The sequence below is a fragment of the Melopsittacus undulatus genome, chromosome 4 (assembly GCF_012275295.1).
Source record: "Melopsittacus undulatus isolate bMelUnd1 chromosome 4, bMelUnd1.mat.Z, whole genome shotgun sequence".
NCBI lineage: Eukaryota > Metazoa > Chordata > Aves > Psittaciformes > Psittaculidae > Melopsittacus > Melopsittacus undulatus.
Window position 1 is genome coordinate 73,329,680 of NC_047530.1, and position 22,958 is coordinate 73,352,637.

The 22,958-nt window shown below is 39.5% G+C and overlaps 1 protein-coding gene across 2 annotated transcripts in view; it reads left to right on the forward strand.

Moving 5' to 3' along the window:
* Positions 1–1,090: 1,090 nt before the first annotated feature.
* STAM2 (signal transducing adaptor molecule 2) overlaps positions 1,091–22,958 on the forward strand; it is a 28,080-nt gene continuing 6,212 nt past the window's right edge. Inside the window, exons 1-11 of one of the 2 annotated variants that reach the window (XM_005153738.3) lie at positions 1,091–1,345; positions 10,924–11,008; positions 13,927–14,002; positions 14,210–14,305; positions 16,935–17,081; positions 18,986–19,055; positions 19,747–19,933; positions 20,776–20,870; positions 21,610–21,692; positions 21,888–21,975; positions 22,744–22,798. In XM_005153738.3, coding sequence (XP_005153795.1) covers positions 1,306–1,345; positions 10,924–11,008; positions 13,927–14,002; positions 14,210–14,305; positions 16,935–17,081; positions 18,986–19,055; positions 19,747–19,933; positions 20,776–20,870; positions 21,610–21,692; positions 21,888–21,975; positions 22,744–22,798 — 1,022 coding nt within the window. In that variant the 5' untranslated portion in view covers positions 1,091–1,305. Of the gene's footprint in view, positions 1,346–1,550; positions 1,572–10,923; positions 11,009–13,926; positions 14,003–14,209; positions 14,306–16,934; positions 17,082–18,985; positions 19,056–19,746; positions 19,934–20,775; positions 20,871–21,609; positions 21,693–21,887; positions 21,976–22,743; positions 22,799–22,958 lie in introns of those variants that run through there. The other variant, XM_031053120.2, reaches the window with a different exon arrangement.

The window sequence follows — 22,958 nt, forward strand, 5'->3', positions numbered from 1 at the left end:
GAAATGTTTTTCAGGGAGTTTCCCCTCCTTGCACAACTCTGAATGTGTAGCTGTGGGGACAGCCAGCAGGAGGCTTCATGCCCTCCCCTCCCTCAGGATGGGCCATACTTCCCTCAGCCATATGTCACAGAAGTCCAGGAAATAAACTCTCCAACCAGAATGACAGGTTAGAAACTGATATTACAGCAGTACTGCGTGCATAGGGGAATTGCTCCACATATCATGCACAACAAGTTTACAGCTTTTACACATTCGTTATATACATATTAAGTATAATTCTGGGAAATACCCACCCAGTTCTCGTTACTCATGCATAGAGTAATTTGGGTGGATAAGACTATGGCTCAGGTGTTGTGAATTTTGAGGAGTGATCTCTGGGGGTCACAGTGGTCATCTGGGAAGAAATAAACCCACTCATTTTATCCTTTTATGGAAATCTGTTAGAGATTGGAGTGCGTGATTAATCCTGCCAATTAACTACGTGTTCTTCTTTAGTCTAATTTACAACCCTGAGAGGCAACTCGAGCTGTTTTCTTTCGCAGCCGCTTACGTATTTCTTAGGCCTTACCAATAGGAGAAAGGCCTACATTGGTTTGAGAGAATATATCTGGTCCTCTTGTTGTATGCCTTCCTTGAGAATCTTTATAGTCTTGTCTATGTAAGTCTATATACAGTGAAATACTCATTTAAGAATCCTTGCAGCCCTAAGTCTCTACGTAGAGTGAAACACTAATTTACACCTCAACTGCGCCCCCTCAGCCACACTCCCCCCGTTCCCACTGCCGGGCACGCTTTTCTCGCCCTCCACCCCTCCTCGCACTCACTAAGGTGACAAAGCCCATGTCCTCAGGCAGTTTTTGAACACCGAGGGGAAACACCGAGCAGTAACAACTGCACTGAGACCGCAAGAGCGGCGAACAACAACTCCCACCTCACCCGCTGCGTCAAGATGGCGCCCGCCTGACGTCACGAACAGCAGACAGCGCCCCCATCCCGCCCCGCCCCGGAGAGGCCGCCCGTAGCCCTGCCCCTGGCGAGGCCCTCTCCCACCGGGGTGCCCCAACGAGTGCCTGACGCCGCCGCCCCTATTCACCTAGTCCCACTGTGCAGTACTGGCGCCCTTCCGCACCCCCCGCCTGGCCGGCGAGTCGTCGTGGGGCTGCTGTGACGTTTCCTCCGGCACGCGGTCAGGCGTCGCGGGCAGCCACGGGGGCCTGAGGCAGCGATCGGGCGCGGCGACGGATCGAGCGGCCGCTGGCCGGGGTGTCTGGGCTGTGGAGCTGGTGAGCGGCTGGGGGTGGCGACATGCCGCTCTTCGCACCTAACCCCTTCGAGCAGGACGTAGGTAAGCGAGCGGGATGTGTGGCATGGGGAGGCCGGGCGACGGCTGGGCCCGGCAGGGCGCAGGGCCGGTGGCTAGGGACGGCGGCCTCCTTCCGCCCCCCGCTGTGGGCCCTGGGCTCCTCAGGGAGGAAGAGTAAAGACGACCCGCGGTGGATGCCGCGGCTCCAGGCCTGTTTGGTGAGCAGCCGGGCCCCTGGGCGCTGGCAGTCCTGCCGCCAAGCTTCAGGGTAAGCGTGGTGTTCTGTTTGTGACAGGACCCGGCTGTCCTGCAGCTCTAGCCGCCGTCCTGGTCTGCCCTGCCCTGCCCGCGTCCCTCCTCGGCTTTCCGGCCGGAGTTTTGTGGCCGATCGGGTGCTCTCGCGCGGCGGCCTCGGGCTTTGCCCGTCCGCATTTGCTCTCCTCAGTTAAAGGAAGTTTTTGTGGCCCGTAGTTCTAGTAAAGTTCTACAGCTTTTTCAGCATGTCTTTGAGATGTCTTCTTACCTCCTGCCTTTCACATCATGTGGCTCGGTTTGCTTAGTTCCAGTAGAGTGAAGAGGTATGTTAAACCTGTTTTGATGTAGAACTATCGGGAGTGAAAGCCGACTCTATTGGACCACTAGGATCCAATTTTTATGCGTGTTTCGGTACCTAATACCAAAGCATTGTTTAGAGGCTGATCTGGGGACATCAAGTTAACCCCGAGCTGACATTTCTTCCCATTACAAAACCGTGAAGCAACTTGGATGGAATCGGTGTCATCGCCAGAGTGAAGATGATGACTCAGTTGTTTCGGTTTGTGCCTCTGTTTTGTCTTGTGCTTTCTTGACCATCAAACTTGATCTGTGTGTAGCTTTTTTTTAAAAAAAAAAAATAACAACAGTGCCTATTCTAAATGGAAGCACTGGAAAAAAAGTGATTCAGTCAAGCTAGGTTCAGAGTCATATTTGCACTTCTTGTTACACTGGAATTTTAGCTTGAAGAAGAATTCACCATTCTTGGGATTTTTGTCAAGTCTGGAAGGAGAGATGTGTATATATGGAAGAGGCTGTTGTGACAGCATCTGTTAGCACACCATCTCTTTTTGTTGAGTGTAAATTGCACTGGTTTCTTAATGTGTCCTCAAAGTTTGTGTAATAAAAGCATTCCTTTCTTTATTTCCTCACAAACCATCGTGAGATATTTTGTGTTGACCTATGACTGAATTGAAAGCAGAAACTTGCCAGACCAGCTAGGCAGAGTTATTTCAAATACTTTGTGAAGTTTGATGTGTGTTTTGCCAGACTTACCATTCACGTGGCTGTAATGTATTTGCACAAATTAAGGTTTTTTTGAACTGGGGACTCTCACAGCTGTGCAGAATCCTTTGGCAAGCCCACATACTTCAAGAACATCAAGACTCTAGTACTTCAGAAGTGGCAGTCTGCTCAGTTGCAGTTTCTTAAATTCTGCATTACATACACTGACTAACTCTCTGCATTATTACAATTAAACAAGTGCAGTGGAATGGGAACTGTGCAATTAGTGAAGCTAAATCATACAGTCCTTTGCCAGAAAAAAAACTGTTTGCCATTGGAAGCAGTTTCAAAATTTATTTTTTTTTTAATGATTCCACTGTAAATGAAACCACCCAGAATACAAACTCATTGGGTGTCAATGGTCTGTACTTTAACTTGCTGTATTTGAGTGGTTTTTCATGCTTTTAACTTGTTACATTTTGTTTTCATTAAAAAGAATAAGGTATATACCAAGAAAAGAGTTAAGCCCAACTGGTGGCCTGATGCCACTATAAAGGACAGATCCTTTTCCATGGCCCCATCCACCCAAGTTTTGGTTTTTTTTTTTGTTTTGGGTTTGTGTAGTTTTGGTTTTGTTTTCTACCATTGAGCTGGTTCAGCTTTTTTTTGCTGGAAAACTAATTTACCAAAAGAAAGCATTTATCTGGTGAGTTGGATCACCTGTGCAGGTGATGAAAGCTTGGTGACGTGAATCAACTCAGCAAAGGTTGTGAAAAATGGGAGTGAAACAGGAGCCAGACACCCCTGCAAAGGTTGATAGGAAGAGTGGGGCCTGGCTTTTGTTAGCAGCAAGCAGGAGGGTTGATCCAGCACTCTCTTCAGACTACATTTCTAGTACTGCTTTTTTCTCAGGGCACCTCTAGAAAATGTAGGTAAACACATTGCTGCCTTGCCACAGCTGTTTTTGCTTCTTTGGTTCTAAACCCATATGTTTACTCTTCAGCTGAGCTGTGCAGAGTCTTAGTTCCTTGGCATCTGCTTTGGTGTCTTTGTATTATAGATGCAGTGTTGCAAGATTAACCTATGGAATAGTGTTTTAGAGGAGTGTGGATTCTTCCATCTGTTTTTCGTGTTGAAAGCATGCTGCAGAACTTCAGTTCTTCAAACTGTTAGAAGCTTTTATATTTCCTGTCTAAATTTATTCATAGCTCACGCGCACTTGCTGTTTTCCCAGCGTTGTCCTTCCTCTTAAATAACCTTCATCACTTAAGTAGTTGGTCCTGCAGCAGACAACAAGCCTATTCCCTTTCATCTTTTGTTTAGTTAGCCTTCTTTCCTAGGATTGTTGACATGATCCAGGGAGTGGGAAGTGCTTTTATGTGTAGTTTGACTGGCATCCAGAATTTTACACCATCCGTGGGTTGCTGATAATGTGTATGATAGTGTTCCATGTTTCCTTGTGCTTTGCTGAAATGTTTACCTGGTGTGTTTCATTCTGGGTTCATATTTGCCTTTTTGTGGCTGCTTTAACTGGTGACTTTACTTTGTGCTAGAACTTTGCATGCTGGTTATTCTCTTCTTTCCAACTGCTGAACACTTAGGTTTCTAGGAGAATCTTTTATTGACTCTGTGTGAATTTGCAGTTTGTTCTCCTGTTCTTTTTTTTTGCCTAATGCAGTCATCAGGGGTTTACATTTCCCCTTATGTTTTAGCCTTTCCTTTTATTAATGATAACTTCCAACTTTGCACTAACATCTTTATAAGACCCTTATCTTTCTGTCAGTGTCAGCCAGGTTATATTAATACTGATATCAAGACTGATTTTTCAGGCATTTGGGGAGTGAACTCTCCCACCCTCTGTTTCTCTGCAGTTTGAACAGACAACTGATGTTAGGTGAGTCTTTGATAAGGTGTACTTGCCTAGAAGAGTGGCTGCTTTGTGTTACAATTCGCCATGTTTCCCCTTAATTTCTCACTCTGTAAAAACTATTGTCTTCAACATCTGAAGTCTTGCGAATATTTGAAGATGAGATAATGGGTTTTTGCTTGGGTGTTTCTACTTTTCTTGAAATGTAGGAATAATATGTTCCAGTCTTAAGTCTATAGCTTTAACTTGATTTGCCCAATTAAAATTCCTAAATTCTGAGCCTAAATTCTGAGGCTCACTTGTGTTTCTATGAGGATGTTTCGTTATATGGTGTGACTGTTGGTAGCTTTCATTTTGGTTCTTTCTGGGCTCTAGAGCAGAAGTTCCTGTTAATTCCTCCCTAGTCTATTTAATGTTTTTCTTGTAGTTTGCAGATTGTCTGATAAATGGAATCGTTTGTTTTTCAGGTCATTGGCAAATTAACTCAATGAAACAAAATGTCAGGCTCGCTTTTAAAGCAAAAATTGTATCTCATAAAGCTTTCCCAGTGAACTGGATTTGCATTGCAAAAGTTGTTTTGGATTGTAATATTCATAATGAATAGGGATCATTACGAGTAGATTGCCTTTTCAGCAAGGACCAAGTGGACCATGCAGTGTTTCTGGAAATGCAAGTCATATGATTTCAGTGCCATCATGTCTATAATCACTAATAAAATCAAAACTTGAATTTGCTAAGCTATCTATACAAAGGCAAGGCAAAAAAGAAAAATAATATAAAGGTGTGTGGGATTAAATTTCTTGCTTTCATCCATGTAGTTCTGCTTCAGCTTTTGAACAACAGCAGTCTGGTGTAGGATGGTCTGGTTTTTTGTTGTTTTGTTTGTTTGTTTTGGTTTTATTTGTTTTTTAATTTTAGTTTGTTTTTTTATTTTCACTTTCTATCGCTGAACACTGTTTTTGCAAACTTAGAATGGCTCTGTGTAGATGTTGAAATGTTTATATGTAGACAAGATTTAATTTCACATTGCTTCAGGTCAAATCAGTCCCTGGAAAATTTTGGTTGATTGTGGTCTTTGGTGAATGCTGTATCAAATTGGAAAGGTTTTTTTTTTTGCTAAATCAGTGCTTAGGTGCTTGCTTTCTTTGTTTCTAGCATAAAAAAAATGACCCAGGTGGAAAATAATTGTTGTTTTTTAGTATTTTATGTTTTTTTAACAGGCATGTTATCTGACATTGTTGGCAAGCCTGGCTCCAGGGAATTTTCGGGACTGAAATAACAAAATATTTTGCAGGTTTGAAGGTCATATGTGTTAGGCAGTGTAGAGGTAGAGCTGTCATCAGACCAGGACGGCTGACTTTGCTGTGTCAGTGTCAAGTGCTAACATTGTATGTTAAAGGGGGTACAGATTTCCAGCAGAAGCAGTCAGTGTTGTGTAATAGTGTGGTAATACTTTTGGTATTACTCCAACATGTTATGTTGGTTACTTTGCCTGAGATTTCCAGAGAACTTTTGGGGTGTTTGTATCATGTTTGGGAAATTCTGGGGGCTGTGAGGTTCTTACAGTTCCCTTTTTACCCCCATTTTCAAGTTCATAAAGGTATTTTTAAGATTCCCTTGGTTACTCTTGCTGTTTTCTTTGCTTCTTGCCATTGTGAATATAGATTCAAGCATATCCACGGAGTTCTCATTGCCATATTGAAAATGGGATATGTTGCTTTTGTATTTGCAAACCTGAGGGAACAGTGCTGGGTGTGCAATGCTGAAATCGCAGCAGGCCTCAAGAGAAGCTGCAGAGTATGGAGGCTGTGATTTTTGTGTGGTTTCCAGGTCTGTAAGAGTGAACATGCGGTAGCATACTTAATGACAAATGTAGATCTGCGACACTTTGACGTTATCTTGCCAGGATCTTTAGAGGCTGAGGACTTGGTGTTTGAAAAGATGTAAACAGGGAGGCTTTTGAGTATTGCCATGTGTTGTCCAGTTGCACTCCTCATAGTATCCCCTCCCCCCTTGTCTTTTGGTCTTATTTCTTGTGTAGTACTCACCCCTTTTGTGGAAAAAGGGAAAAAGAATGAATGCAGTTCAGCTGGAAAGGCCAGCGTTCTGCTCATCTTTTGGATGTTGTGTGGTAGAGGCAGAGTCCTGAAAAACTTGACTTTAGCATGCACAGATAAAACATTACCTTCTTCTCTGGAGGAGCTGATGACAGTGTTTTAAGGCAGTAGCTTGACAAGCATTTCTTATTTGGCAGTAATATCGGTAAACAGTTCCTATCCTCTTCCCAGATGCTCATTTTAGTGCTATCTCCTCTTTTATGTTGGCTTAGTTTTTTGTGCAGCTGCATTGCAAATCAGATCAGGGAACTGATCCAATTAAAAAGTTTTAATTGTGGTTTTAATTCTTTGGTGGTTTTTAAAAATAAACCAAGCAGTGATAAAAAGATGCATATTTTGCTTTTATCGTTATTTCTGTAGAAGTAAGCTCACTTCGGGTGTTCCTTCATTGGAAAGCTACAGAGTGCAAGTCATAGAGTGTAAGCTGATATTCTCTCAGCACTGAAAGTCTTGGAAAATATGTCTTCCCATATCTGTTTCTTCTGATCAAAGTCCATGTCTTGGCATCTATGAAGTAATTATCCTTCAAGATGATTCTTCAGCTGGAGCTCATGTTAAGCTGGAAACCAGATGCTGTTAAATTTGTCATGCTGGCAAGGAAGAAAACCTCAAAAGTTGTGACAGTTTGCTGTGGCAGCCTTTTTATTCTCACCGGGACCACATCTGCTCCTAGAAACAGCACGTAGATTGAAGAGGGGAGACAGTTTGCTTTTGACATGCCTCCATGCATGAACTTGCTGGCTGGTGAGAGTAGGAGAAGCAAGGACTGTGAGTAAGAAGGGTTAAGTCTCCTCATAGCTATGCTATTCTCCAAGGTATACAAAGTGTGGCATTGAAAATGTCACAGTGAAGACTGGTAAACATTAAACTTTCTGATTGACAGTGCAAGAATTGATCAGGATAGATGGAACATCTCTCATGATGATCAAAGCTGATTTTGATTTCCCCGAAGGGTTGTGGAACACTTCAGTATATTCTCTGGCAAGCAGGTTTGAGCCTTTTGTAGGGGACAGAAGTGACACTTCTGTCTACCTAACAAACAGTGTAAGGGAAAGAGAGGTGTTAATGGGTCCCTACAGACTGAAGGAGCCGGAGACTCACAGAGCTGCACCACTACCCTTGTTTTGGACTGTTCTGTGTCTGTTACACTTTGTAGGATATCTTTTTCTTGGCTCTGCATGATGGCATGCACAAAGTGAGGTGCTTGGTTTTGCATTGTTTACGCATCAGGGTCAGTTTACAAGCTTGCATTTGACAGGCTCGTAAAAAATCAAATTAATGTTATATTTCCTACACATTTTTATGTCTGAGTTCTATTTCAGTTTGTTTCTTTGATATTAGAAGAGTGCTTTTTACTAGCAAATCAGATAGGTGTGTCCTCTGAAAACACCTTAGATGTATTTTGTGGATACAATTATGTTTGGGTTTTGTTTTTTTTTTTTAATAACTTCTCCAAAAGTAAACTATTTGATACATTTTCCACTTTGAAAGGAGAGTAGTGAAGGGAAAGAGAAGGGAGTGTAGGAAGGAAAAAGTTTGGAGGTCTGGCTTTCGGGCTTTGGAGTGAATGAAATGAGAAACGGAGCTGATGTGGGTGATGATACCTGTCTTTAGGATTGTGTCCCTGGCTGTGCCCACACATATGGACCCCTCCAGTGTCTCAGATGAGCTTGCACCCTCCTTAATCAGTGGGCATTGCTGCGAGCTGGAGAAGCCCAAGTACAGCATTGGTTGTTTCTGTTTGTGCCATTTTATGGTTCTGAAGGCTCAGGTGTGAAACACAACCTCAGTTTTTCTTGGATTCCATATCTTTTTGTTGACCTACTGTTTTCTTACAATTTATTCCCTCTCTGCTCATGAAAGAGGGACATTTGCGGAAAGAAGCATCTCTAAAATATTCCAGGAATTTCAGAGGGGCGGCAGGTTTCAGATCAGGATAAAACCAGGCAGTGCCATTAAATAACATGCCCAGTCTGTTTTATAGGCGTCCATGCTATTTGTCATTGGAGGGCAGTCTTTATACACACAACTGATGGCTCCTGTCATTTGATGAGATGGATTAAGTTGACTGACAAGTTTGATGGGAGGATTCATACCACTGGGATGGAGACATGCAAGGCAATGCTTTTAAAAAGCATTTTTAACAGGCTGAAGTTGTGTGAGCTAAATATTGTGTTATGCTTTTGTTATCCTTTGATTGTTCAGTACTTGGGGTTCACATGTCCAAGAAACATGCATAAGTCAGACATTAAAAATGTTTAAAATTGCAGGCACTTATTTATTTTCAAGAACAAGTAGTTACTTTTTTAGTGTCCTAAAAATGCTGATATACTTAAAAGAAAGCTTAACAATGATGTCTTTTGTAAGTTTTTGAGAAGGTTTTTGCTGCGGGAACAATAATTCACAATATTTGCACCAATTTGTGCTTTCAACAAAATATTGGCTTCCTGTAAGTAGTTAGTCTACCCTATGAAGATAATCTATATCCAAAATTACGAATTTCCATTCTTCCTTCTTGGTCTGCTTTTACATCTATAACAAAAGGTTTCAGGGGCACTGTTGGCTGGTATGCTTGCGGTTTCTTTGTGGAAGGCATTCTGATTACCAGCCTGAGTATCATTGCAGCTTTTGACAGCAACGCTAAGTAGTGAAGCAGATTATCAGAGATGCTTAATTGCACACATGAAATTGAGTTTATCCTGTGGTAATATTCCTGTCAGCAAACCTTGTCATTTTGGAACAGCTGCTGTCACAGAACACCATTGCATTAATAATGAATGACCATTATGTTCTGCTTTAATCTTCCAAATAGTCTTTAAAATACCCTATCCCAAAGGGACTTAGAGGCCTTTTACCAAAGTAGGTGGAAGTACTGATTGTGATATTGCCATGACTATAAATTTCATTTTGATAGGATTAACATATAACAAAAAACCTAAATGCACCTATATTTGAATTTAGTTAAAATGTTCAATTGACGGCTTAAAATTAAATCCTAAGGTAGCACATGCAGTGTACAAAATATTTAATTTGCTCTTTATAAGCTATTTTAATACAACTGCTATATTTATTTGTGATTAAATTAACTTGACTGAAAAACTTAAAGCGCAAATAAAATTAAGCCTTATCATTTAATACTTAATTATATGCTGCAAATATTAATTAGGGATACATTCTTTTAATAGAGCAGTATGGTTTTTGTTGCCTCTTTCTGTGTGTGTTTTGTTTGTTTTTTTTTTATTAAGCCTTCCATGGCATTTATTTTTCTCAAAACTTGCTTTGGTGTTCAGATTTCCTGAAAAATCTGATAGAAAAATCTTATTTTAATAAGTGTGTTGAATGAGGAGATGGCTTTCCTTTAAAGTCCTAAAGAGATATTTCCTCCCAACTGTTCTGGGTTCAGCAGTAGCAGTCATTTTTCTCCTTCTTGGTAGCTGGTGCAGTGCTGTGTTTTGACTTTTGGGCTGGGAACGGTGCTGATAGCAAGTATGTTTTGGGTTACTGCTCAGATGTTTACTCTGGCCAAGGACTTTCAGAGCCTCATGCCCTGCTAGGGAGGAGGGGAGGCCAGGAGGAAGCAGAGAAAGGACACCTGACACAGGCTAGCCAAAGAGGTATTCCATACCATAGCATGTCATGTCCAGGATGTAACTGAGCGTTACCCAGAAGGGCTAGGAGCTGTTGGGGGGATGGAGGAGGTTTCAGTCGGTGCTCGGTTGGGCAGGGTGGGGTGAGTTATGGGTCAGCGGCTGGTGAGGTGTTGTATTCTCTTCACTAGTTATTTCCTTTATCATTATTAGTAGTAGCAGTAGTGATTTGTGTTATACTTTAGTTATTAAACTGTTCTTATCTCAACCCATGGGAGCTACATTCTTTGGATTCTCCTTCCTAACTCCTTGGGGGAGCAAGGGGGGGAGTGAATGCACAAGCTCTGTGCAGCTTGGTTTAAGCCACTACACCACCCCCTCTTGGAAAATCCAATTATACATTTGGATATTGAAATGTGAAGTATTTAATGACATGCGAATGTTAGAAGACCTTGAGCAAACGCTAAACTAGGGCTGTGGTTTAAACCTAGAGTAACTAAATGAACTTGTACAGAAGGAGTTTCTTCTTCATCATTTACAACAGTACACTTTGAGAGTCTCTTCTATATTTGGAACTTTTTAATATTTATCACATCTTTTAGTCCAGTGCTGAAAACTGTACGTAACACTTTACAAGAGAGCAAGAGTTGGTGCTAATCTGCAGAAGATGCTGCCTCTCAATAATCTGTGTGTGAAGTCTCTTTTTTTTGGCATGGCTGAGAAAGCATCTGTTGACTAGAATCTGAACCTAATAGGGTATTACGCTTCATCAGTTTTGTTTTTTATTTGCAGAAAAAGCCACAAATGAATGTAACACCAGTGAGGACTGGGGTCTTATTATGGACATATGTGACAAAGTTGGAAGTACTCCTAATGGGTAAGCTGTACCTCAGAGTTCGTCATACAATTTCATGTTTATGTGAAGAATATGTTTCAGAGAGAATTCATCTCAAAACACTTATCGTAGTCAGCTATGCAAAAAGTGCTTCCACTCCGCCTCTGCACACTCTACAGATATATGTAGTTGGCTTTAAAATTTTTTGAAGGAAATGTTCCAACAGGATTTCTAGTAGAGCCGTTTGTATATTCTGAGTGCGTTCCAATTTTTATGGAGTTTCACACAGTGGAACGAGTTATTCATATTTAATGATCTTGCTTAAATTTTGAGAAGCAACTGTGCCAGTAGGAAAAAGTAAACTAGTTTCTTTGCAGAAAATTCGTTAGCTAGGACAGTTAGCTGTTTAGGATGAGAAACTTGGCTGTGTTTTATCCATTAGGAAGAATGGGACTGATGGAGGGAGGGGGAAAGAGAGGAAAAAATATGGGGGGATCAAAACACAGTCTGAATCAGTTTAGCCTAAGTGGTAATACTGAAACGTAAGTGGGAGATCAGTAGTATTAGAAGAGCCCAAAGTATTTGCTGAATTTCAAGGTGATCTTTTTGAGTGGTAATGTTGTTTTCAATTTTGAAGTAGATTGGAATTAGTGCATACGCTGAATTCTTAAGTGGTCCTAGAATTTTTATGAGTTATGTGTAAAGTTTAAGTTTACTACACTGAGAAATGGTTTGGTTTGGGTTTTTCTGGTATTAATTGCCTCCCAAAGGAAATAGCAAATCTATTCTGAGAATCTTTCATCCTGAAGAAAAAAAGTGTAAAATGTCCTTTGAGTCCTTTATTAAAAATCTATTTTATTTTTTTGATGTGCCAAAAGACTTTTTTAGAGGGAACCGTTTTAAATCTACTTGTTTTGTAGGAGGGGAGACTGTAAGACAATGTATTCTTAATTACACATGCAAAATGCATATATATAAATATGTAATTAAATCTTAATGTATTATTTTTGTATATACAAAACCCCTTGAATTCTGAATTCTAAATGCCACTGCTGCTATTTTATTTCAGGTTTGTGTAGTTTTATTCCTTCCTGCCCTTTATGAAGAGCCATATTTCAGAAATAACAAATATTGTTGCCTACCCTTAAATAAATATATAGCTTAACAATAAGTAGGTTGACTTCGTTGGATTATTTGTGCATTAACTATGACCAGACATACTCAATATTAGGAGTAAGACTGTACTACTTTGGCTATGTGGACATCACTGAATAACTTGGCACAATAGGGCTGGAGTAGAAAAACAGAGTAGTTGGTGGTGAAGCCACTGCATGCATCTCTTTTTGCAGGTCAGGACATTAGGGTTTTTTTCCCCCCCCTTCAGAACAGGTTTAGTCTCTTCTCCTGAACTTGATATCCATGCCAGCATTGGTGAAAATTTGTCTGCAGATCCTGTCAGAGGCTCTGACTCTCATAGCTTCTTGAGAGGTTGGAGCACATTAGGTGTGCACAGAGGAGCTTCTGGCTTGATTTCTCCCAAAAGGAAGTATATTTGCATGCACAAAACTCCCACTGTGAGCTAAATGTGCAACATAGGAATGATCAGAAAATTTGTTGCAAAACCAAAGTGCTGCTTTAACCAAAATGTGAATATAGATGCAGCTTCTTACCTTGTTTAATGTAGTGGCATAAACTCTCACTACTGTACACACAGTAAATTGAAAGAGACATATTTTAGAATAAAACAAAACCTTGAAACAAGCATCTTTTTCAGTGTTCACAGCAAAATGGTTTTGGCTTCATCTTTGCACGGTCCTTTTTTTTTTTTTTAAACTTTTGCCTAAGGTTGCCATTCCGCGACAACTTTAAATTGACAGGAGAGAGAGTTTGCATTGAAGAGGGCTATAAAATGTTTTCTCTAGCCCCTTGTGCTAGGTTCCTGATAATCTCACAGTGATAACATGCTCAGTCAGATCATCTCCTTGATCTGAGCAGTGCATGACTGCTAAAGCCTCAAGTCAGGAAGGGAGGGAGATGGCATGCATTGCTCTTGGAGGGGATGGTAGGTGTTTGGTCCACCACTTTTCATCAGTGTCTTTCTCTTGTGCCTGCATAAAGTGAGCAGGGAAGCAGAGCCTTAGTGGCTGGTTGAGCTGAGTTTGCTGGGTGACATGGAGGTGTACGACCTTGCGGAGACATTCCTGTGCTTTGATAATACAGTAGCTCAAGAACACTGCAAATGATAATAGTTGTAAAGATACAGCATCAGCTGTTTGCATAGAAATTTCTTTATTTTAGGGGGTTCTAAAGAATATTGTTAATGAAGCCGTACGTATACCTTGGCATACATGTGGATCATGCATGCCATTAATGCTCATTTTAAGTATGGAACTCCTTAGTAGTGTAACATTTGTAAGGCTAATTGGTGTCCTATACTTGTCTCAGATTTTGCCAAAACAGATTATGAAATCTTCATGTGTCCTTACAGTCTTGAAAATGGGATCCCAGAGCTGACAACCTGTGAGCACAATTTTTATATTAGATCTATAGAGACCCTTTACAGTAGCCACTAAAAATAACTATTTAATCACTGCTCCTTGTTCTTTTATGTAGACTTTCATTGCCTATTTCAAATCCTCAATTTGATGGAAATTTTCAATTTCCACAGCTTAATGACAATAGCTTCCTTTATGACCTGTCAGCAGTTTTATAAAAATGACTCCAAAATGCCATTGTAGAAATGGACTCTGTTCCAATCCAGTGTACATAAGAACAAACAAGTTCCATGTTTTTTCCAGACTAGCTCTGGGAGAAGTTTAGGTTGGGTTACGTTTTTTTTTTTTTTACTTTTTTTTTTTTTAGTTCCTTCCAATAGACCTAGCTTGAGTACTAGGTATCATTCATTCCGCAGAGTATGTCTGTAACTTTTATTGCTAACAGTTTCTTTGCTGCTTTTTCAGAGCAAAGGATTGCCTTAAAGCCATCATGAAGAGGGTAAATCATAAAGTTCCCCATGTGGCTTTGCAAGCACTTACAGTGAGTATACAATCACCATTTTCAAAAAACATTTTATGTGTGCAGCTATTAAATGTGTACTTATCAATTAATACCTTTATATATCATCAATAGAAGTCAGGGAGTGCGTGCTGAAGAGATTATTACATTTAACTATTTATCTATGCTTTTGTTTTGGATTATTTCAATTGTTGTCATGTGTTTTCACAATTGTATTTGTGTTATCAGCTTCTAGGAGCCTGTGTATCAAACTGTGGGAAAATATTTCACTTAGAAGTATGTTCTCGGGATTTTGCTAGTGAAGCTCGAGGTATAATAAATAAGGTAATTTTTTATAATCTTAATGCTGGGGGAGGTTTATTTTGGCAACTTCTTTGCTTTGTCTCAGCATAGCAAAGGATTGGCAAACCTAATGTTCTAGTTAATATGCGTTTACCTGCAGTTGCACCAAAACTAGAAGTACTGACTGTCTTATTACTGAAATTTGTGTACTTTGATTTTTACTATTAAAACCAAATATCTTAAAGAAGTGACAGGCTTATAATACCACTCCAAATTGTTACAAAATTACATAATTAAAATCTGTGGCTCTTCCTAAGCTCACGTAATTTCGTAATGGTGAAGGCAGCTTTTCTTGAAGAGTGTTTTTATTTGGCTTGAATGAAATTCATAGGCTGAAGTGCAAAAGGGAGAAGTGTGAGGAAGTTAAATTCCATTTTTACGAAGAAAAGCATAAAGTCTTCAGATAGCTTGCTTAGTTGCTAGAGGTTCTCAGAATGTTAAATGAAGAAATAAAGACATAGATGGTTAGGGTCAAGCAGCTGATGGGAGCTAAATCTGGATGTAACTGAATGAGCAGAAACAGCTTTCCCCTTGATTATTGCTCCAGTTGAAGACAAAAATGGCTAATGGGTTAAAAAGCATTTAGTCTTCAAATATATTGGAGGCCTGAAATCATCAGAGGTTGAGCAAAGCAATTAAGGAAACTAATAAAATTGCTGGGAAGCAAAATGAGTTCACAGCTTCTCTGTTTCTTGCTTTGTATGGAAAAATAGGTCTTAAAGTCCTCCCCTTTGTTCTCAATAGCTGTGGTCCACTCTGAAACAGAACATTGACCTTCATGGTTTGACAGCACTTTGGGGATATAAAAGGAAACCTTTAATCACACTGAAGAGTGGTCTATTGGAGCATAATTTATTTTGTTGTTGGGAAAGACTTGTTTTACCCATGTCCCTGGCCCACTTGGAGGGATGATCTTCAGAGGACAGATAAAATTGTACTTTCTCCCTTTTCTCCAAAAGAAAATTAGTTCAGGCAAGTGTAACAAACATCTGTGCTGACACTGAGCCTATCAAGCTGCAGTACTTCTTTCAATTAAATGCATGCTTGAGCCCAAATTTGTCAGTATCCTTACTGTTCAGCATATGCTTGCATGTGAGGCATGGGCTTACAGTGTGATCTGAGCTACACTCAAATGAGAAATCTTGGCTGTGCACTGCTTCTGTGCAGCCCCAGGTTCTTACCCAGACAAGCCAAGTGAAACAGGTGTAGGTAAGCCCAGCAGCCCTAGAATGCTTATTCACCAGCAAGTATCCTGAGGTTAGCTCGAATGCTTCTGGTTCAAACTCTTGTCTTTTCATCAACTGTCAACAAAACCAGAAAGCGTTAAGGAGTCTGAAGGTCCGTGTTTTATCCTTGTAGTGTTGGCATGATCGTCGCATACATTAACTGCTCTATTCAAGAGCTGGTCTTTTTGTTCCAGTAAATGATGTTTAATGCTATAGAAAGATGTTCTTTAACAATACAGTAGAGTAATACATGACTGACCTGCTTTACTGAAGGTGGATTATGACCTTGGGTGAGGTTATTAACACATAAAATTTGCAGTGCTGAATGAAATCAGTGGTCCTATGTGGATTTAGCTATAAACCCTGTAGAGGAAGGGGAGCTTTAGGAGCTCTGTCATGCGAGAAGCTGGAGAAGAATGTGGGAACCAGAGGGATTGTGGTCAGAGCATGAACTTGATCTTGGTTTGCCTCCGCTCTCTTCCTTTAACAGACTATGTCCCTGCACCTGTATTACTAATTGAGGAGCTAATAGAATGACCTGTGCTGTGAGCTGGGTGTCATTGTATATAATGCATACATGATGTGTAATTCCATTTCGTGAGAGAATCTGAGTCAAGGAAACACATGTACATATGTATATACAGAGATGGTACAAAGATCAAGTTTTTGTGAAATCCCATCTCCTGAGAAGTCAACAGGGAGAAATATGTTCTGCCATGTGAGAAGACAGCAGAGGTTATAAGATGGTATCTTATATTGGACCAATTTAATTGGTTGGGAGATTAGAAGTAGTGAAGGTAAAATCGAAGGTAACTAACACGGAAGTGCAGAAAAGTTGGGATAAGTGTGGTAGAGAGCCTGAATTTCTTCAAAACCATTGAGGTGGAAACATGGCTAACATTTGAAAGTCAAAAAGTTTGTCAGTCCTTTTGCTTAACCCACCTAAAATTGACTAAAATAACAGCAGCATAGGTAGGTGAGATGCCTGCATGATCTAAGTTTTGACAATACAAGAGAATTTGCCTCCAAGAATTGCTGTAAGGGTTGAAGTAGCCCTGATTTAAAATAACCAGTTGTTTGTTAGAGTCAGGGAAATCTGAACTGCCTGCATTCTGTCGCTGCACTGGGGTAGTGGTGTTGGAAACTGCTATGCCAGCTTTCCAAAGAAAGGATGATGTTCCAGAAGCTCAGCATGTTGACTGTAAGGTCAGAATCAGTGTATAGAAGACCATATATCTTAGGCTCTGCTTTCCAGATTTTCTTAAGACAGTTAAAAGGATATTTATAGTAAAATGGTTTTGCTAACAAAGTTTTAATGAGAGGGAACAATTCTTTCTTCTCATTTTGAGGTATAAATATCCCTTTTATGGAATTTTGTCTTCTAGGCCCATCCAAAAGTATGTGAAAAGCTAAAAACACTAATGGTGGAGTGGTCAGAAGAATTTCAGAAGGACCCACAATGTAGTTTAATATCTGCAACTATTAAGTCTTTAAAAGAAGAAGGTGTAACTTTTCCTGCAGCTGGATCTCAGGTAAAAGCTGCTTTGGGATACATGGTACTGGTAGATTCACCATTCCTGGCGGTGAACAAATGAAAAACTGTTCACATGAGAACATTTATGTTTTCAATCAGAGGAGAGTAGAAACCTCGTTCTAGTAGTGTCCTTATACTCAGGTTCACTTCTATTCATTCTTGTTTTTTATGTCCTTGCATGCCAAAGAAAAGAGCAGACTAATGGTTATTTCATGATGCCCTTATGAGTTGTTCCATTTAGATCCTTGTTTTCTTCTGGTCGTTTTCAGAGCTTCATTGAGCTGTCACCACCTTAAATCTAAGCAATTCTACACCCACACTTTGTACTTGGTGCTTCATGGTCCTGATGGCTGACTTGGAGCACATATCTTTGTTTTTCTTCATGCTGCTTCACAAAACAAAGGGCAGTATCTGGAATGGAGACATTTTTGAAGATGATTTGTGCTATGCTTTCCTTTTCCAAGTCCCCATTTCTTGTTTATGCAGTTACCTGTTCATGTCTCTGCAGTAGGTGGGGTGCTCCAATCCCTAACTTCACCCTTTGCATTTTACTCCTGATGGTGTATTATGCCTAATCTTTGAGCTGGTAGATATAATGACAGGTTTGTTTTTCACGACACTTTATTGATGCTTCTAAATATTTTCATGCTAACTAGGAGTCAGGTGAAGATCAGTCATGAAAATTAGAACTACAGCTTCTATTATATATTCCTTAAATGAAGTTTACTTTTCTTTATATTTAACACAGAGGGGATTTTTACTTTTCCAGTCTTTCCTTTCTCCACAAAGATGTTTTGACTTCTGAATCTAGGATATATGTTAGAACATATGGCAGAAACATGGAAGATCTAGAGTACTGGCAACCAATTAAGCTTTTCCTACAAGTACATAAGAAATGATGTCTTGATGTTTTTACCTCATACACTTTACTTCAAACAAGCAAAGCTGAAGCTTGCTTATTAGTGTTTGGTACTCTTGTACAGAACTGGTTTTGAGGACCACTGTAAGTCCTAGAGATAGCTAGGGTCTGAAACTTGATTCCTGGTATGTGTGGAAAGACTTCCTTGTTGGAATGATTTCACTATGCTGTTGTGGAAATTCGTATTATTTAAGTCTGCAGCTTCCAACTTGATGTACATTTGCTCTTCCTTCCCATTGTCCTACCAGCAGAGAAAGAGGATGGCTTTTTGCTCTGAGAGAGATCTCCCTTTTCAGTAAGTCCATCTGCTGCTTAATCGTAGAATGGGTTGGGTTGGACAGGACCTTAAGATCATCTGCTTCCAACCCTCCTGCCATGGGCAGAGATGCTGTGCGCTAGACGATGTCACCCAAGACTGTGTGCAATCTGGCCTTGAAAACTGCCAGGGATGAAGCATTTACCACTTCTTTGGGCAACCTGTTCTAGTGCCTTACCATTCTCACAGTAAAGAACTTCTTCCTTACATCTAACCTGAACTTCCCCTGTTTTAAGTTTAAACCCATTGTCACTTGTTCTATCACTGCAGTTCCTGATGTTTGCAGATGTAGGAATCCAAAGAGCTTTTCTTCCCTTTTGAAGGTTGAGGTAGAGGAGTGGAGGACAAAAATGGAAAGAGTAGTCATTTAAATAAGTAGTCTTACTAACAAGTGAGACGGAAATAATTATTTAAATGGGATCAGTTATTTAAATGAGATCTGATTATTTATTTTACTTTGTTCCTTGCTGAAAACAAAATAAAAACGTGGGTGAGATTCTGAAGAGTGGTAATTTTTACTTCTAGAAGGTCATCTTGATTCAGTAATGAAATGCTACGGTAAGGCAAATAACCAGGAACAACTTATTACTAATTTTAAAGTATATAATTATAGAGCTTTCTTTTTTGTTCATAACCTGAACTACTTCTATTGTTAATACATTTGCAGGCTTCTACAAATGCTGCTAAGAATGGTTCATCATTAAGTAAAAACAAAGAAGATGAAGATATAGCTAAAGGTAAATTGCTAGTCACAGCCTTGGGTTAAGACTTGTGCTGTAAAAGTTTTGTTAAAATGTAGAGAAATGGGAAGTCTACTCTCTCCTGCATTGAACTGAAAGCAAGAGCACAGCAGGTTGGTAATTACTATAGTGTATCATTCAAGGTGTTATCCTCATGGGTGAGGACTTGGCGAAAAATATATTTTTTCCCCATCACATAGCCATTAGCATTGTTTTGTCACTGCTTTCTCTCCAGAGAGATTGATCTTCTCCCTTCTGCACCCACATGTTTTATTTTAGTCTACATCTTGATGCTTAAAAAACCCCCAACATTTAAATGTTTTATTTTTTTCTCTCTATTGAATATACTTATTGTTGTTCAGATATCAAAATGAAGAATTTATTAGTATTTCTGATCATGCTGATGACGCTACCGACATTAGTAGTGTGTGCACTGCTACAAGTAGTGGGCTGTACCATGAAGAGCAGAGGGTTTTTTAAATGTTTTATTACTTGTGCATGATTGCATTTTGTCTTTTAATCCTGTTGCAGGGCAGAGTAAAGTTGGGAGCAAAGATTTTAAACTTAAAATACTAGAGAAGGAGATACAGACCATGTTAATAATATAGCAGTAAATATTTTTATTTTAATTAGAAAAGCAAACATAACAAGCTTATTTTACTTTTTTTCTTTCCTCCCTGAATTGTAGCTATTGAATTGTCTTTGCAAGAGCAGAAACAGCAACAAATGGAAACGAAATCCTTGTACCCGTCTGCAGAAATTCAGCAGAATAATCAGAACTCGAGGAAGGTGCGAGCTCTGTATGACTTTGAAGCTGTCGAGGACAATGAACTCACCTTTAAAAGTGGAGAAATTATTTTTGTTTTGGATGACAGGTATAATATACTCAGCTTTTATTCCAGAGGGTTGGGTTTTTTTTTGGTTGGTTGTTTTTTTTCCCCTTAAGATAGCAGATTTTTCCTCTAATGCTTTTTACCACCCCCTCCTGACCTGCCCAAAATGTATATTGTGACTCTGGGCCTTCCTCAGATCCCTTTGTCTTCTGCTGTTCTTTCCATACACACTCAAGTCATGATTGGTGCAGGGAGAACCTCACTGTATTACACTGAATATTTCATACTGTGGTGTAGATCCAATTTGTAGTTTTTAAGATAAGTTTTAGTTATATGTCATAAGAATATGGATATACATTACAGTGCTGAATTTCAGTTACTTTCAGAAGTTGTGGAATTTCTGGGTATCTAGCATGACATTTGCTAAGAATAAAACTGAAGAAAAAATACCTATTGTTATCACCGTTGCCCCAATGATAGCTGAGAAGCAGAACTTCTTCCCCACTAAATGCTGTTGTAATTGAATAGACTGTGACAGATCAATTGTATCTCTAATGTTAGTCCCCACTTGTGAACTTCTTACAAACTTTTAGATGAAGCTGTAATGGGCTATCATCAGCCTAAAGAATTGAAGAGTTAAATTCTGAGTGATTGCTACTGAATGATTTTACTTCCCCTGATCCTTTCCTTCTCCCCACCCAGTGTCTCCACTTCTGCCTTTGGTTTTACTGCTAATCTATACAGAACTTCTCCTTTGCCTTCATAGTTGGTTATGAAGGAAAACCGTGCATTAAATATCACAGGTTTTCTGTCAAAAGCCTGAAAATGTTGCCGATACTAAGTGTTAATATTCAGAGTTTTGTAATACATCTTTGTTTTCCCAGTGACACCAATTGGTGGAAAGGTGAAAATCACAGAGGAGTAGGACTGTTCCCATCTAATTTTGTGACTTCTGACTTAAATGTGGAACCTGAGGCAGGTAAGTTAGCTACTAAAAGCTGACAGATTGTTTTAGAAAGGTGGGCTTGTGGTGGAACTAGCCCATGAGCAACATCATTTCCTGAAATCAGCCCAAGGAAGGAATTGAGAAAGACATCATGCCCTCGTTTCAAGCAAGCAAGCATATACCACTGCTGTAGCTCACTTTAAGAGTTTGTATCTTCTAATTCTCTAAGTTGCTACCTTTTTCCTGTTAACAGAAATTAATTCAATTTCTGGTCAAGTTCAGTTTACCATAGTTCTTTGTCAGTAATATATTAGATCTGAATCCAGTAATGTGCCGTTTAAAACGTTAGTCTCTTTTCAGACATCAGCATAGAATCACATTCATACCCATGTCAGTGCTTAGTAAGAATCACATAGCTAGCTTTATTCATGTTCATGATACCAAAATAAAACTTAACACTCATGACTTGCCTGAAAGTAATTGTACATGTGTTGGAGGTGTTTTTAGATGCTAATGTGTGTGACTCGACTGTCTTTCCTTTGCTGGGGTTAGGTTCATAATCAGGCTATTAGCCCAAAGGAAGCAGCTTGTCGGAAGGCTTTCTAAGCAAACCCAAATTCCCTTCTCCAGTAGCTAGGTGTAATTACTGCTTGAAGTACTTATTCAAACTTCTCTTTCATTTAAAGAACTGACAGAAAGCATGGGGAAAAAATGTGTATAAGTTAGCATAGTAACACAGCTGCAGAAAAGAAACTAATGTTTGTTCTTTCAGCAACTGTGGATAAAAATTCTGGTCCTGAGGATACTACAGAAGAAATTAAGAAAGCAGAGCCTGAGCCAGTTTATATAGATGAGGTATGCAGTCACTTTCAATAAAAAAAGAAATTACTGAGATTTTACATTGGTTGAAGCATTCTTTTGTTACTGAATGTTAGCAGCCAATTCTTTTCATGTAAAGAATTTTTGGGTGTTTGTTTTTAATTTGAAAGTTAAAACAGTTTCTGCCATGCTTCAGAAATAACTGTTCCTCATCTTCTCTTCACCTTTCAGGATAAGATGGATAAAACACTGCAGGTACTTCAGAGTATAGATCCTACAGATTTAAAGCTTGATTCTCCAGATCTTCTAGACTCAGAAGGTACTTGAGCACTAAGCTATTTTTTTATTTCTTTAGGCTGGTAATTCTTTTGTGTTTAACCTTAGAAAAACTGGCCTGTGCTAACAGTGTGCTGTAGAATAGCCTATTTCACAGTGAAAGCAGGAGGCTATATGTATAACTCTAGATTTTCTAATAGTTGCCAAGCCAACTCCATGTTCAGCAGAGTAATTTGCATAACTTCCAGCTAGTGTAAAATGCCTGATCTTTGCAAGATCCATCTACCTATCAAACTCTTCTTGAAATAGGCAATTAACTTCGTGTCAAAATTTCCCTAAAATACTGCTGGCTAGGAGGGGAGAGGCAGTTCCATTCACTTAAGAGCCAATTAGTTCAAGGTATGTAATAACAATTCAGTGTACGTTAATAAAGGAGTGTTTCTACAGTGGAAAATGTGAAGGCAAAGGAAGCTCTGCAACACAGTGGATTTATACAGATTGGATATTCCAGTAGGAGATGAAAGTCATAGATCTTGCACAGTGCAAGCAGAAATGCAAAATTTTCCATGTGTTTCATTAATAGTCTTCTGTTTGAGTGGGTAGAGGGAAGAGAGGAAAGAAGATGACAAAGCAGAATCACTGAAGTATTTTTCCTGTCTATTTGGGCTTTAGGAATGGGACACACGTATAACTAGGTGTACTCTCCAATTCTGTATGCTATTTTAGTAGAACTGGATAAAGTAATTTTTGGATGCATTCAGTCTTTTAATTGTGCAAGACACTAATTATGTTGATGCTTTTGTCTTCACAGATATTTGTCAACAGATGGGTCCAATGATAGATGAAAAGCTAGAAGAGATAGATAGGTGAGCCATAATGTAGCTTCTGTGTTATTTACTATTATTTACTTTAAATTGTGCAGCTGTACTAATTTTTTGGGGTGCTTTATCTTCCATCTCCCCAGCTAGAAGGTCTTGCAAGAAAGAAGGTTTGGCAATTTTAACTTTATTTTTTAGTGTTTAGGTA